Below are 17134 nucleotides of genomic sequence, written 5' to 3'. Positions count from 1 at the left end.
AATTTTGCTCGATGCTCTTGATCTTCGGCGGACACGAAGGCGGCTCAATAATCCAGCTATTGGACTTGGCCAACCTTGATTAGTGTCTGGTGTATATATTAAAATGGAGGATGTGGACATGAGGATGAGGTATTAGTCTTGCTTATTATGTTATGGGCATGAGGGTGAAGTCTTTAACCATCCTCAATGGGTAAGGGAGTTTGAGGGTTGTTTCGTCTCGTTGCAATATAAAAGGATAAGAAACTCACATCCAATCTTAGAGGAGTGTATTCGTCCTATGTCACTAGACCTTATATGCGTCATTAGTCTTTCATACTCAGCTCGGCTGTCCCTCCTCTTTTGAGCATGTATTTCTTGAAGCAGCTTATTGATTTTAATTCACACACGTATATAAATCGGTGTGGAGGGGCGTAAAGAAGCAAGGTGGAATCGACAACAGTGAGTGTCTTCCGTTCAACACAATACAAAAAGAAGCCGTTTGCATCTAAGAAAACGAAGGTCATTTTCTTATCATCTTGATGAAGATGCCCTGAAACTGTAGATCCATAAAGAAGCTGAAACCGAGAGAATCACACGACAGAGATATATGTTTCACGAGAATCTGTCGGCAGCAGCACAGCATCGTGCCGTGCGGAACTAGCTGCACCCGTTCCCTCCTCTCTGATTGATCGATCGGTCGCCGCGAGTCCCCGGCGCGCTGTTCAGGCGTTGTCGCCACGAACCCATCCCGTCCACGTCTAGCCACCCATTTCAGCTGTGGCGTACGTACGTCTCCCCGGTCACCCAGGAACACTGATCTAAACACCCGACCCGAGACCCAAGCCGCCTCCTTACAATTGCTAATTAAGTGGCTGAATCATTTCGAAGCCGAGTGGTGGTTGGATCACGGGTCAGCTATTTATGTTACCTCTGCTCCCTCTATTTATCACGGTTGACATCGCAATGAAACTCCCAGCGGTAAACTTTGCTTCGGACAGTTGCACCGAGTAGTTCCTAGTATCGGGAGTACAGTACTGGCTACAGTAGCTAGCTAATGATTCGGACTCACGGTACAACACGAAACAGTCCCGGGTTTCTTTCACTCCGTAGCTGGAGCGGTGGTTCAAAAGTTCAACACGAAACACGAAACGTCATTTCCCTGATGCATCATGCATGCGTGTTCGTGCACACGCCGAGCTGATCTTGGCAAGCAGACGGTCGTGCACCAGGCTACCAGAGCTATCTGAAGGCGTGATATAGTAGGTCGAGGGAGCTAATTGCCTATGTGGAGTACGGCTGGAGACGACCTGGTCCCTGAATTTTAGCAGAAAATCGCTATGCAACGGCACTGCTGCATGAAAGCGTAGTACCCCAAAGTCGCTATCCCTTGGGACTGTGCTGGTCCTCCAAATCATTGGCAAGCTTGGACCCGTGGGTTCGCTGTCCAGTTGCCCATCCTCTACTCATGTCACCCGGTGTACTACCAAGCATGCCGAGACTCCGATTGCGCGTTTGGTTTGGATAGATGTAACTTTAAAAAAAAACTATTCATTTTCAATCATGGCAATACAACAAACATTAGAAATAATAAAAATTACATCCAAATTCATAGACCATGTAGCGACGATTACAAGCACTAAAGCGAGCCCAAGGCGCACCGCCGTCATCGCCCCTCCATCGCCAGAGTCAGACACAACTTATTGTAGTAGACAGTCAGGAAGTCGTCGCGCTAAGGCCCGTAGAACCAGCGCATCAGAATAATAATCGCCGCCGATGAAGAATAACGTAGATCGAAAGGATGCAAACTGAAGACACACCTGTCACGTACGCGTCCACACCACGGCCCCACCGGAAACTGTCTCCGGCTGAAAAACCCTCTCTGCGTGAAGTGGTTATTGTGTATTCATGCCAGTCAACGCCGCTCCAGGACCGTGGTCCTGTGCCGCCCTCGCTGCCGGCAGCACGTGTGAATGAGGAGCTACCCTCACCACAGCGTGAAGGCAGAGCATGCCCCCCCCCCCCGGGTCCCCGTGCAACTGCGACATCAAAATCGGGTGCCGCGTGGAGGAGGACCAACGTCGCCGCAACACAGTGGTTACGACCGGATCGACCAACCGATGTTGCCGTTGCGCCATGACTGTTGCGGCAAGGCCGTGAAGGAGGCGGTGCCACCAGCGACTGCGAACCTGCGCGGGCGCCTCCTCCACTAATTCAGTGGCCACAGCAATGACAACTCCTCCTCGTCGTGGAGCATAGTCCGGAGCCCGGACGCTTTCGCCAAGTCCGACGAGGCGCCAAACTAGGTCTGCACGGACTACGACAGGCCAATGGCCACCGCAAAGACCTTGGTGCAGCGGCTGCGGCGCCTTAATGGGAAGCTTGCCAAGATCGGCGAAAAGTGGACTCTCGGCGAAACCGACGATGTCGTCGTCACCGCCGTCACCAACGCTACCGGCAAGGGCAAGGGCAAGGCTGCCCGACCATCAGCGGTGTTGGCGGCAGCCTTCCGCACGGCGCAGGAAGAAACAGAGCGGCTGCTTCATGAGCGCCAGTCAACGGTCACGCAAGGCTGCTGCGCCCCAACACCCTTCCGTCGTTGGAAGAACCACTCTGACGAAGACAACGACACACGGACGGCGATGGCGGTCCTGCTGGGCAGGTCGGCCACGTGTACAAGGCCACCTTCCGCTACAAGATTTTTTTTAGATTGTAATTGAACGGATGAAATATCGTTTATGTAAATTATTCTAAACATTATTGAATTCCGTCGTGCTTGCATGAAATTATTCGGTACATTTAAATTTACTTTGAAATATATGCGGACATCATTGAATGGCCGGGTGTCGTATTACTATCCGCAGACACGCGAGGATGCATCCGCTGACAAATAGCATGTCCGTTTTACTAGTCCCATTGAAGATGTCCTTAGTTTTTGTTTTTTTAATCGAAGATGTCCTTATTTGACATTTTATATTTTCGCTTCTCCCTCCAGCTGATTTAGCTTTTTTTTTAAAAGAGAGGCAAAGTTTGGCCCAGTTCTAGAATTAGTTTCGTCTGAGTGCATGTAGTACCTCTTGAAAGCCTAAAAAAATGTAGTACCTCTTGCAAGTTGCCAACATCTACGCAAGATCTTGGGTCGCTCGCTTTGTAACAGCAATCATGGTGTTTTTTCTCTTCATGGTTTGCGCAAAACAACATGTGTTGCATGAAGTAGAGGACCAGCGATCTTTGGACCTCTTGGGGCCCGGAGGCTGGCCAACAATTATGCCATATGCCATGCCAAGTGCCATGCAAGTGTGACAGCGTTGGACACAATAATAAGGGGCCTCTTTATACCCATCGATCTTATTCGAGAACATTCTGTGATACGGTTTCGATGGTAAAATGTAGTCGCAACACGGATGCCCCATCAACATACGATTTGGCTTTCCTATGGTTTGCATCATCTCTAGATCGATTCGGTTAAGGAAGTCGTGCAGGTCTGAAACACTACATGATACGACGAAGGCAGCGAGCAAGCAGACAGCGTGATGGAGCATACTGCGTGCGTATACCCCACCTAATAAATAAATAAACGCCGGGTACGGTACACCCAATTATCCGTCTCCCTTGTCTAAGTTTGGGGCTGTTTGGATCCCAGCCTAAGCGTGCCACGCCTAAGGTGAGGCGTGCCACAGCCCCTTAGGCGTGCGTTTGGTTCTGAACAAAAGTTAGGCTCGCCACAACGTCAAGGGTCGTCCGCCACTGAAATTTCGCCAAAAAGTGTGGCGCTCGTTTCGCCCGCCACACTCGCCGCGGCGCGCCAACTGAGCTACAAAAATCCCCGCGAACTGATAAAAGTCACCGCTTCCCTGTTCGTCCTCAGTCCAAAAATCCCCCACCCCTTCAGTCTTGACCCCATGGCTGAGAGCCCTTCTCTCTCCCCTTCTAGATCCAGCTGAGGACGACCTTGCCGCCGCACTCGATCTGCTCCTCCCTGGTACGAATCCTCATCACCGCAGCATCTATCTCCTCCACCTCCTCCATCTCCTCCATCTCATCACGTCAGATTCATCTCATACATGCAGATCTGGGCGTTCTTGATTTTCTCAAGAGAAAAATACCAGCTTTCTTCCGTGATTTGTGGGATTTCCCGTTGCTTGTTCCTGCCCTTGTTGCATCCAGACTAGGAACTTCCATCTCATAGTGAAAGGTCAACTATTTGTTAAGAGGAAAGGTAACACCGTAATCCCCCTTTGCAATTGTTGCATGCTTGTACGAGTGAGATTATAAGTTAGTAATTTCTTGTAAGTATGTGGTGTTGATGTAAGATTTGACATCTCTCTGTGTTCTTTTCTTAGATATGTATTGTACAATTTATTGTCTGAGTAATATACTGTCCTCTGTATAATTTGCGTTGGATAAAAAATTTATATATAGTTCCACTCACTGATGTCATCTGATTTTTTAGTGCTATTATTGTTTCATAGATGGACCAAAGAACATTATGCTTACAGTATTACATGCATTATTATCACAACTACACGTGGAGGAGAAAATTGCTTGCTGCCATTATTGTGTGTTTAGGGATGTACTGGTACAAGATTAATGTCCGAAAAAGGAAGAGAAAATCTATAACTTATGCTCCCATGTTCGAACGAGATGTTGAAAGGATGTCACGCCTGAACCGGATGTATTATGGAACCGAGGCTAATTGCATAAGTGAGTTGCGCATGCGGAAATTTGTTTTTCACAAATTGTGTGCCAACCTGAGACATCGTGGTCTACTGGTAGACACATTCCATGTAACTCTGGAGGAGCAAGTTGCCATGTTCATCCATGTTGTGGGTCATAACTGGAAAAATAGATCGATTGGTTTCGAGTTTTATCAATCGGGCGAGACTGTTAGTAGGTACTTCAATGCTGTTTTAGATGCCCTGTGTCTCCTTGCTCGTGATGTCATATGCATCAGAACCATCGAAACACATTCGAAGATAACAAGTAGCTCCAGATTTCACCCTTACTTTGAGGTACATCCAAAATTATTCACAAGTATCTGCAATGTATTTATAGGTTCCATTCAGTCTGTTTGAAACTGGTTCTCTCTTTTCGTAGGGATGCATAGGAGCTCTGGATGGTACTCATATACCGGCATGTGTGCCAATCCACATGCAAGATAGGTTTAGGGGTAGAAAGTCCTTTCCCACACAAAATGTGCTAGCAGCCGTTGATTTTGACCTAAGATTTACATATGTTCTTGCTGGATGGGAGGGATCGGCTCATGATTCTTATGTGCTCCAAGATGCCCTATCACGTCCCAATGGCCTTAAAATACCAGAAGATGGGATTCTAACCCATGGCTTCAAACTGAAACTTTCTTTAGTTCTTAGCTAATGTGTTAGCATCATCATGATGTAGGTAAATATTTCCTAGCGGATGCGGGATATGCTGCAAGACCCGGTATACTACCCCCATATCGTGGTGTCCGATATCACCTAAAGGAATATAGGGGAAGTAGAGAGCCTGAGAACCCAAGGGAGTTATTCAACCATCGCCATTCCTCACTTAGAACAACCCTCGAAAGAGCATTTGGTACCTTGAAGAATCGATTTAAAATATTTGCAAGTCAGCCATTCTTCCCTCTAAAAACACAAGTAAAAATTGTGTTTGCTTGTTGTGCGCTCCATAACTGGATCCTAGATGATGGTCCTGATGAGTATGTCTATGATGATGCTACTTGGTACTCGGCCCTTCCACGGAGTAGACGACACCGTCGTGACGTTTACCAGGAGAGCCAGGCATGGGCACACAAAAGGGATGTACTAGCTCAAAAAATGTGGGATGATAATTTAGCAGCTCAAGATCAAGATGATTAAGAAGTTAGTATGTAAGGCTGATGTTGATGGGTTTTATTTTAGGTTCCATTCAGTCTGTTTGAAACTAGAGTTCTGCCGTATTTCTATGTATCAAACATGAGTGCTATTTTGTTACATTTGGTCATTATGTATGTGATTCATGTGAAACTATGTTGGTTGTACCTCTGTAAACTTATATCACTTATTTTATCTTTAGTAAATTGTTGGTTGTTTCATGTTTATTTGCCTCACCTATTATCTTTTAATTAAAATGGCTCACTGTATGAGAAACAGCGATGGCCAAGGGAAAGGGGAAGTCTGATGGTGATGGGTGCTCTCGTGAGAGGACTATTTCCTGGGCTGATGATCAGACCAAGTTTATGTTGGATTGGTGCATTGAATACATGAAGGAACAATATGCGGGATTTAGGTTCAGGAAGCATCATCTTTTGAAGTGTGCTGATGCTTTAAATAGAAAATTTGCTATGGGGGTGACACTTGCTCAAGTTGATCGTCACTTCAGGCACTACAAAGAAAATTGGAAGTACATTGCCGCCGCAATTAGCAAGAGTGGCAATGTTTTCGATGATATTAGATGTGTGGTAACTATCTCCGAGTCTGAAAAGTCTTGCCTCAATGTACGTATAATTTAGTTTCTTTTTAAAACTTAATATGGCTAATTTAATTAGGATCTTAATGTGTGTGTGCTTGTAATGCAGGATAGAGCAAGGCGCTTGCTTTCTAAGCCCATCAAGTTCTACTATGAGATGCAGGAGCTATTCACAGGCACTAGTGCTGATGGTTTTTTGGCCATGGACCAGCATACATGCACAATTGATTTCGATGACTCGGACAATGATGAAGGGTTGTATGATCTCAACTGCTATCCACAGTATGAGGGCCCTCTTGAGGAGGATTCTGACACTTTGCCAACAACACATTGTCCTAAAAGACCTCCAGTACCTGTAGGTGGTGATAATTCAACATCTAGCACTAGCCGAGTTGGTAAGAAGCGCCCAAGAGGTAGCAAGTCACCTACTAAGAAGCCACCAAGAACCAAGAGTCGTTTCGTGGAGCCCGCTGAAGAAATCAACTCTACATTGAGGTCACTCCAGCAATCCCTTGTTGCCGCTCCTCCTCCAATGCCCCAAGTTGTTGATCCTTATGCTAGTTTATGGAAGAGGTTGGAGGAACTCCCAATTACCACAGATCAAAGAATTACTGTTGGTGTGCACTTATCTTGCAAGGACAATGAAGGTTTGCGTGGTTGGTTATGCAGTGCAAGTGAAAAAACTTTTGAAACTTGGGTTTGCAAGTTCTTTGCTGACAAAGATCATGTTTATAGCAACATGTGAAGTTATCTAGTTGCTAACTTGTCATGTCTAGAAGTTGGCAACCTGTGAAGTTTAGAAGATGGCAACTTTTGGTATTTAGGAGATGAACTTGTGCTACGACTACTGCTTTTGGGAAGTAGATCTTTTGATGTGTGGTGAAACACTTTAATGTAATTTGGCCAGAACTTGTGTTATTGCTATGAATGACTATCACTTGACTTTATAATGATGGACGAAACTTGCACGTATCTATCTTATTTTCTATCTTGATTATGAGTTTGCATTTTGAATTATTTTGTACAGATGGGATTAATAGAAAATGCTCCATGTTACTTTTTATGGTTATTATTATTGCGATAAAATCTTCTTATATTTACTGGAGCATGTTGTAGTATGATTGCTTTGCGAGACAAATGGCAAGTAATCTCATCACCGTGGAGTCTAGCAGTAAGGTGATTCTAACCACCTGTGGCAGGAAACCGTGGTAGAAAACCAAACGCAAACCATAACTTTTTGCCAAACATTTGTGAAAGCCATCCAAACACACACCACACAAAATCTGCCACACCTAACCTAAGGCATGGCTACCAACCAAACAGTTTGATTTTGCCACACATTATGACAAGCCACAGGTGTGGCTAGTACCTCACCTTAGGCGTGGCAATTTGAGTCTCCAACCAAACAGCCTCTTCATGCATCTGACAAGATTGCAGGTCTCCTCTTCCCGAGTCTATCATTGCGCCACGTACCGCAATTAAGCTCCGTCATGGATAGGTAGATCGGCGACAGGGCAGGCAGAGACAGTCATTATCATTTTGCCCGGAAGAACCATGCAAACACGTTACACTCCGGTAGAAAATCAGAGGGGAAGGGGGGATAGGGTAAAGAGAAAAGAAGATTGTCGAAAATATAGGGTAAAAAAGTGATCAGAAATGCATTATTTGTTTGCACCATGGATCTATACAGAAGTGCGTCAGGGCAACCGTTGGCTACATCTCATTTCCGGTTGTCGTCAACCTGATACAGAAGAAAATTCAGAACGCGTCGTAGTGACACACTGCTACTGGAAGATCGAAAAGATAAGGCCAGTCAAGTGCCGGCCATCAGCGTAGCGTCCAGTGTAACACGAGCCGAACAAACAGGAGGGCGGTTTGATCGGTCATCGGTCTCGTGCTGATCCGAAGGCCCGCCGTGGATGATTCGTCGGCGCGGCCGCCGGCCAGACCACCACTCCGAACCCGGATTGAAGTTGACAACGCCTTTCACCTTTGGCCATGGCAGCACTGCAGCAGTGAAGGGGACCCGAGTATACCTGACGAATCATTACGAGCCCCTACTATCCTTTGTCGCGCCTTCACTGCTAGTGATATTGTAGGCAGTGGCCAGAGTGAAGTCTAAAATAAATCCTGAGATTGTAGGATGTTTTTGATTGTCTGCATTAGGCCCAGTCTGACCCACGGGAAAGATTGAGCCCGTTTGGTTGGTTGCATTTACTGTTGGGCTTGCACAGCACGAAACTTAAAGTACATTTGAACCCGGCTCGCTGGAAACGCTCAGATCAGCAGTTTCTAGCGAGCAAGGCTGAGGCGAGCTCACATGATGGACCACTTGCACTGAGGGGAGATGGGAGGGATACGAGCTAGTATGCGGCATGTGCCTGCTTATCTTCTACCTCCGGTAACCTTCTCTCTAATTTTGTTCTTCCTATCCCCTTTCGATTTACACAACGGTTCTTTGATTCGAGGTAAGCTCTACACGAAAAAGATGTACCTCGATGCTATGGTTCCATTCAGGCGATCGGTTCGTAGTTTCGTCGGCCATAAATTCTTAATTTTGTCTTCTCGTTTGAAGTTATTCTGGATGAATTTTGTCAGATTCGTCGCGCAAGATCGATCGTTTGAAATTTTCTTTGACCAACAGCCTAATTTCACAGTTCCGCACAACATTCGTGTTGTAAAATTTTTGATTTCGACGATCGTAGCTTCATCTCTCTTTGAACAACAGTCTACTGCAGTGTCGCCGCCATGTCAAGTTCCTCTGTCCTCTGCTCAGAGCCCTCCTATTCGTCCCTCTCGACGCCGACGCCCTTCCCCTTGATTTCCTTGCCCACGTCCTACTACACTAGAGTCATTTCCGGTGTCGCTCATCTCGGCTTACTCTCTGTCGTCCTCCTACTGCACTGACGCTACAATGGCGCGCTCACTGCTTTCTTGTGTCATCTGCCTCCATGCACACTTCAGTTCGCCGCGCCGCCGACGGGGTCGATCATCTTGGCCTCCTCTCTTTCGCCCTACTACACTGGAGTCGTTTTCGGCGTCGATCATCTCGGCCTCCTCTCTCGTCCACTCCACCGATGATACCATGGCGCGAGCACTGCATTCTCCTTCTTTGTGGAATGTCTTTGCGCGAGTACCGCAACCAGTTCGTGGACGGTGTCGCTCGTCCACGACTCCATGCTCGTCATGCCGAACATGGAGCCACGACCACTATCCACCGCAGTCGCTATTGTTCGGCGCACACTGCATTTCTTCTCTCCTCCCTCTGCTAGCTCTTAACCTTGTGTGCTAAGTCCAAGTGTTAGCTCTTAATCATACCTCATGCGTGCAACCAAACACCGTGTTCATGTGCCGCTTGGGCCAATGCAGGCAACCAAACAAAGTGCACTTGCGTATTACCTAATGCAGAGACCCTAAATGCAGACAACCAAACAACTTGCAGATGACGCATTTGGGGCTGTTTTTGCTCAACCAGGCTGGGTTGAGATATGTATGCAATGCAACTACTATTCACTACTGCAACCAAACACACCCGTAGAGACTAACGTGAACAAACCCTCACATCTAAATCCCTGAAATTGATACCTTGTATTTACGGATCCCAGTCAATCCAATCCCTGTATGAGTAAAATCATGTTTGTTGTAATAGAAAAGGCGTGATTCCTGTTGGGATTTTTTTTACTCTTACAACATCGGCCCACCTGTCATATGCATCTCCCTCCCCAATCTCTTCCTCGCAAATTCACTCCCCAATTAATCTGAACTCGCCTCCTGATGAGGTCCCGATGAGCGTGTCGGATGTTGGAAATGTTAGCACTTTTCCGACTAATCTAATCCATGAGTAAATGCTAAGCATGGCAAATACGGTATGCATCTCATACCGATACCTAAGCATGTAAGCACGTACAATACATAGAAATGAAACATCTATGAACAACATATATACGACCAACACATGAACGAGCAGATAGGGGATGAACAAGTCATACCCTCCGATTGGCCAGGCCAACGCGGCGGCGGCAGCAGCAACCTCAACATCAGCCAAGGCCTTCTTCTTGGTGACTTCGTCGTCATCCATGGAGTCGATGTAGAGGAAGTAGTGGAAGCAGAGGCGGACGAAGACGGGGACGGATCGGGAGCAGTCGTGTCGAGAAGCTTCCCAAAAACCTTATTGTCGTTCTCCCGGGCAGGATCTTGAACGACAAGATCCCGGAGGCACCTGCTCTCTCGACCAACCGTGCACGCGGTCATCGAGATGGGGTCGCCGAAAGCAGCACAGTGAGAGGAACAGTAGATGACTGATAGGGTTGTGCGAGAGGGAGTGAGTGAACTGAGTTAGGGTTCACTCCACTGGCCAGCGCCTTCTTATATAGGTTGTCGGGTAGATGGGCCTGGGCTCAGGCCCACGACCGAGTCCACGAACAGACCACAGCGCATGGTCCAATGCCTCGGACAGTGGCGCTTCCGTAAGCGACTCGTTAATTAATTAATTAATAATTAATTAACCATTCCTAACAACCAAAAAAAATCTTCGGCTCACCTCATTCCCGCAACACGCGGCGCGCGCGCGTCGTGACGGGGCGAGGCGTGGCGTGGTAAGGCAAGGCGGACGACGGAGGAGGAGGACCACGCGTGTACAACTCTTATTCCCAAGCTCCCAATAGCAATTATTAGAGCAACCCTTATAAAGAGGTCTCACTCTTCCTACTGTAGCAGTATGGGACTAAACTTCCCACCATACTTCCCACCACTTGTCGTACACATGCATGGGTCTTAGAGATTAACCAGGGATTATTGCATTATATGGGTCTAAGCCCATCCTTAATCCGTCAGTCCCCTACCAGATCTCGAGGCACATAAGTTTGTCAAGTGTTCCAAACAATATTTGATATACCAGAAATTTCAGTGGATATTGTTAAGTTGAACTTCCACCTAAAGCAATAGAATGAGACTTCTTCACAACTGAACAATGGACTATGCCTTGAATTGTCAGTTTGACGTGCAGGAGTTTCGCCTATTGTCAGCTCATATGTGGCTACCGAATGCTAAACCCCACGGGTGGAGCTTATTAGTCATACTCCGTACCTTGTCATGAGCTTCCTAGAGATCACCCAATCTCATAGACTATGACCAGCAGTCGGGCTCACATAAGTGTGTTCCTCCAAAATTGCTCTGTAGGTTAGCATCTTGCGTACATAAGCTTTGAAACACATTAAGAAAAAAGTCAGCCTGCCTTACAGAATTGATAGTATTATGCATCTCCAATCGAGTGGGTTAATTAAGGATACTCTCCTTAGTTGACCACTGGATTGTTTTCCCAGGTCCTAGTTCACGGGATCTCCGATCACATAGGTTGGGTTATCCCCATGGCAACTTACGTAGGTCTCATACCCATCTCCCTCGATGCATTTTCTATCACAATCCATGATAGCCCTTTCGTAAAAGGGTCTGCCAGATTTTTAGCATTCTGGATATAATCCAATGCTATCACTCCGGAGTTTCTTGATTTTTTGACAGATTTCAATCTTCTTCTTATGTGCTTTGTGGAATTCATATTGTCCTTTGAACTCTTAGCCTTGGTAATCATAGTTTGATTATCGCAGTTCATAAAGACAGTCGGGACTGGTTTATCAACCACCGGCAAATCCATCGAAAGCTCTCGAAGCCATTTTGCTTCGACCCATGATGTGTCTAATGCTGTGAGTTCTGCTTCCATAGTCGATCTCATTAAGATCGTCTGCTTCAAAGAATTGCAGGAAACAGCACCACCACCAAGTGTGAAGACATATCCACTTATGGCTTTCATCTCATCAGCATCAGATATCCAATTCGAATCATTATACCCCTCAAGTACTGTTGGGTACCCAGAATAGTGAATTCCATAGTTCATAGTACCTTGCAAATAACGCATCACTCGCTCAACATCATGCCAATGCACTTCTCCCGGATTGGAAACAAACCGACTTAGTTTGCACACATCAAATGAGATGTTAGGACGAGTAGCACAAGCTAGGTACATCAGGGAACCAACCACTTGAAAATATCTCAATTGATCTACAGTCGTGCCTTCGAACTTCCGAATCCGCACGCTAGGATCATATGGTGTTGCAGAAAGTTTGTAGTTCGAATATCCAAAACGGCTCAAAATCTTCTCAACACAGTGGGATTGCAAAAGTGTAATTCAACCCTCAGTATCTCTCAGTAGCTTGATGTTCAAAATAACATCAGCCATGCCTAGGTCTTTCATCTCAAAGTTATGAGAAGAAAAGCCTTGACCTCCTTAATGACTTTGAGGTGGGTCCCAAATATCAGTATGTCATCGACACACAGACACATTATTACTCCTTAGCCCCCACCATAACGATAGTATACTGATACGTCTCCAATGTATCTATAATTTTTGATTGTTCCATGCTATTATATTACCTGTTTTGGATTTTTATGGGCTTTACTTTACACTTTTATATCATTTTTGGGACTAACCTACTAACCGGAGGCCCAGCCCGTATTGCTGTTTTTTTGCCTATTTCAGTGTTTCGAAGAAAAGGAATATCAAACGGAGTCCAAACGGAATGAAACCTTCGAGGGCGATATTTTTAGAACAAACGTGATCCAGAGGACTTGGAGTGCAAGTCAAGAAGCAATCAAGGAGGCCATGAGGGTGGAGGGCGCCCCCCTATCTCGTGGGCCCCTCGGGCGTCCACCGACCTACTTCTTCCTCCTATATATACCCACGTACCCCAAGAACATCAGAGGCGACCAAGAAAACCTAATTCCACCGTCGCAACCTTCTGTATCCGCGAGATCCCATCTTGGAGCCTTCGTCGGTGCTCCGCCAGAGGGGGAATCAATCACGAAGGGCTTCTACATCAACACCATAGCCTCTCCGATGAGTTGTGAGTAGTTTACAACATACCTTCAGCTCCATAGTTATTAGATAGATGGCTTCTTCTCTCTCTTTGAATCTCAATACCATGTTCTCCTTGATCTTCTTGGAGATCTATTCGATGTAACTCGTTTTACGGTGTACTTGTTGAGATCCGATGAATTGTGGGTTTATGATCAAGTTTATCTATGAGAAATATTTGAATCTCCTCTGAATTTTTTTATGTCTGATTCAGTTATCTTTGCAAGTCTCTTCGAATTATCAGTTTGGTTTGGCCTACTAGATTGATCTTTCTTGCAATGGGAGAAGTGCTTAGCTTTGGGTTCAATCTTGCGATGTCCTTTCCCAGTGACAGCAGGGGCAGCAAGGCACGTATTGTATTGTTGCCATCGAGGATAAAAAGATGGGGTTTATATCATATTGCATGAGTTTATCCCTCTACATCATGTCATCTTTCTTAATGCGTTACTCTGTTCTTTATGAACTTAATACTCTAGATGCATGCTTGATAGCGGTCGATGCGTGGAGTAATAGTAGTAGATGCAGGCAGGAGTCGGTCTACTTGTCACGGACGTGATGCCTATATACATGATCATGCCTAGATAATCTCATAATTATTCGCTTTTCTATCAATTGCTCGACAGTAATTTGTTCACCCGCCGTAATACCTATGCTATCTTGAGAGAAGCCACTAGTGAAACCTATGGCCCCCGGGTCTATCTTTTATCATATAAGCTTTCAATCTACTTTTATTTGCATCTTTGCTTTTCCAATCTATATCATAAAAATACCAAAAATATATTTATCTTATCATATTAGCTCTATCAGATCTCACTTTCGCAAGTGGACGTGAAGGGATTGACAACCCCTTTATTGCGTTGGTTGTGAGTTCTTGTTTGTTTGTGTAGGTGTGTGGGACTTTTGAGGAGCCTCCTACTCGATTGATACCTTGGTTCTCAAAAACTGAGGAAAATACTTATGCTACTATTGCTGCATCACCCTTTCCTCTTCAAGGAAAACCAACGCAAGCTCAAGACGTAGCATATACACATTTGTCAGCTTCATTAACAACAAAGCCAGCAGATGTCAAAGTGTTATTGAACTTCTCATTCCATTGCTTAGGCGCTTGTTTGAGGCCATATAAAGATTTCACTAGGTTGCACACCTTTCTTTCGTGACCTTTTACTACAAATCCATCATGTTGTTGCATGTAAATTTCCTTGTCTAACTCTCCATTAAGGAAAGCCGTCTTAACGTTCATCTGATGAACGAGAAGACCATGCGAGGCAGCCAAAGCGAATAACACTCGAATGGTTGTCATTCTAGCCACATGTGAGTAAGTATCAAAGAAATCCTCTTCTTTTTCTGGGTATAACCCTTGGCTACAAGCCTAGCCTTGTACTTCTCAACAGTACCATCGGGCCTAAGCTTCCTCCTGAACACTCAGTTACATCCCAATGGTTGGAAACCAAAAGGACGATCGGTGATCTCCCATGCCCCGTTAGCCATGATGGAATCCATCTCACTATGGACCACATTCTTTCAGTAATCAGTATCCGGAGATGCATAAGCTTATGAAATGAAACTAGGAGTGTCGTCATCGACGAGGTACATGAGGAAATCATCAGCAAAAGACTTTGCATTTCTTTGTCTCTTGCTCCTAACAGGAGCTTCCTCGTCATCCTCTGATGAACTTTCGTCACTTTTGTGTTCATAATATTCCATCAGAATGGCAGGTTGAGGAGTCTCATCAGATTCCAGTCTAGAACTGCTTTGCATATCTTTCATGGGTAAAATATCCTCAAAAAATGTAGCATCCTTAGACTCTATAATTGTACCGACTTTCTGGTCAGGTACCTCGGATTTCACTACTAGAAATCTATAGCCAACGCTATTCTTCGCGTAGCCCAAATTAACGCAATCCACGGTCTTCGGACCAAGCTTATGCTTTCTGTGGATCGGCACATTGACTTTCGCCAAACAGCCCCAAGTGCGCAAGTAAGAGAGTGTAGTTATTTTTCCCATTGCTCATAGAGAGTAGTCTCATTATCCTTTGCGGGAACTTTATTCAGGACATAACATGCTATCAATACAGCCTCCCCCCACCATGCCTTGGATGAACCTGATGTATCTAACATGGCATTAACCAAATCTATTAGAGTGTAATTTTCCGTTTGGCAACCCCGTTTGACTGGAGTGAATAGGGAGGCATCCTCTCAAGAATAATACCATGTTCCGCACAGAATAAATCAAACTCATCAGAAAGTACTCTCCACCGCGATCAAACCATACTCGTTTTATTTTCTTCTCAAATTGGTTCTCAACTTCAGCCTTATAGATTTTAAAGTAGTGTAGAGCCTCATCCTTTGTATTTAAGATACACATAACAAAATCTAGTGGAATCATCAATTAAAGTCATGAAATATTTCTTTCCACCTTTAGTCAACACACCATTCATCCCACACAGATCTGAATGTATGAGCTCTAATGATGCCAGGTGTCTTTCCTTCACAGGCTTGTCAGGCTTACGAGGTTCCTTAGCTTGCACACACGCATGACACTTAGATCATTTGGCTAAAGTGAACTTCGATATTAAATCCATGTTAGCTAGCTGCGTCATACAACCAAAATTTATGTGACAAAGATGTGAATTTCAAACCTCAGATTCGTTCACATTAGAATGAATTTAGTTCACGACTTTATTACAGAAATCCTCGAGGGAAAGGCGGAACAAACCACCACAATCATATCCTTTTCCAACAAATAGTCCATACCGAGATACGACTACTTTGTTGGACTCAAATACTAACTTAAACCCTTCTTTACATAGAAGGAGCCACTTATGAGATTATTCTTGATGGCGGGGACATATGCTGCAAGTTCTTCAGTATCACGATCTTTCCCGAAGTAAACTTCGGATCTACCGTGCAAACACTATGAATAGAAGCATGCGAGCCATTCCCCATCAGGACGAAACAATCTCGTGCGACCTGGTAAGAAGAAAATAAAGATACATCAACATACACATGAATATTGGACCCAGTGTCAACCCACCAATCGGTGGATTGACAAACATAAAGTATGGTAATCAGATTACCATGCCCAGATGCCCCATCATTGTTGCTCAGAGTGACATTGACAGACTTGGCGTCATGTCCTGCTTCTTGTACTTGTTTGGGCACTTGTTTGCCCAATGTTCCTCTAAACCACAAGTAAAGCAGCCATCTCTCTTTTTGTTTTTCTTCTTACCCTTCTTCTTAAAGGTAGTATTCTGCTGGACAGAATTCCTTCCCTTGAACTTGTGGAAGTTCTTCTGCACCACATTGGCGCTAGAAGAACCCTTTTCCCCTTTCACGTGTGAGTCCTTTGCTCTCGAGTTCTGCTCAACACTTAGATGACCAATGACATCCTCTATAGAGAATTCACGTCTCAAGTGTTTGAGAGAAGTAGCAAAGTTCCTCCATCGAGAAGGGAGTTTTGCAATAATGCAATCCGCGACGAACTTGTCCGGTAACTCACACTTCAAGAGCTCCAGCTCCTTAGCGATGCACTGTATCTCATGGGCCTGATCCAATACATAACGGTTATCAACCATTTTGTAATCATGGAACTGCTCCATAGCATACAGCTTGCTCCCAGCATCAGTTGCGCCGAACTTAGTTTCAAGCGCATCCCACAAGTTTTTGGCAACACGCATATGGAGGTACGCGTCCACAAGCTTGTCTCCGATCCCAGTAAGAACGGCACCCACAAAGATGGTGGTTGCCTTCCTAAACGCATTTTCCTGTTCAGGAGCAACCATTGCTGTGGGAGACACACCATCAA

General features: G+C 45.3%; 2 protein-coding genes across 2 annotated transcripts; both read left to right on the top strand.

Moving 5' to 3' along the window:
• Window positions 1-3782: 3782 nt before the first annotated feature.
• Window positions 3783-7384, top strand: LOC123160533 (uncharacterized). The gene is made up of 4 exons (XM_044578342.1): window positions 3783-3958; window positions 4047-4195; window positions 6108-6451; window positions 6533-7384. Exons 3-4 carry the CDS (start codon window positions 6110-6112, stop codon window positions 7166-7168), a joined length of 978 nt encoding a protein of 325 aa, XP_044434277.1. The 5' UTR covers window positions 3783-3958; window positions 4047-4195; window positions 6108-6109; the 3' UTR covers window positions 7169-7384.
• On the top strand, window positions 4202-6078 carry LOC123160534 (protein ALP1-like). The gene is made up of 2 exons (XM_044578343.1): window positions 4202-4988; window positions 5074-6078. Exons 1-2 carry the CDS (start codon window positions 4449-4451, stop codon window positions 5350-5352), a joined length of 819 nt encoding a protein of 272 aa, XP_044434278.1. The 5' UTR covers window positions 4202-4448; the 3' UTR covers window positions 5353-6078.
• Window positions 7385-17134: the final 9750 nt, after the last annotated feature.

Source organism: Triticum aestivum, chromosome 7B, assembly GCF_018294505.1.
Source record: "Triticum aestivum cultivar Chinese Spring chromosome 7B, IWGSC CS RefSeq v2.1, whole genome shotgun sequence".
In the NCBI taxonomy this organism is placed as follows: Eukaryota; Viridiplantae; Streptophyta; class Magnoliopsida; order Poales; family Poaceae; genus Triticum; species Triticum aestivum.
The sequence above is the reverse complement of the archived record's forward strand: the minus strand, read 5'-3'. Positions and strand labels throughout refer to the sequence as shown.

Coding starts and splice junctions, on each gene's coding strand:
- LOC123160534 (XM_044578343.1), top strand. CDS start 4,449: ATGGACCAAAGAACATTATGCTTACAGTATTACATGCATTATTATCAC. Junction 4,989..5,073: donor GATTTCACCCTTACTTTGAG/GTACATCCAAAA, acceptor CTCTTTTCGTAG/GGATGCATAGGAGCTCTGGA.
- LOC123160533 (XM_044578342.1), top strand. CDS start 6,110: ATGGCCAAGGGAAAGGGGAAGTCTGATGGTGATGGGTGCTCTCGTGAG. Junction 6,452..6,532: donor CTGAAAAGTCTTGCCTCAAT/GTACGTATAATT, acceptor CTTGTAATGCAG/GATAGAGCAAGGCGCTTGCT.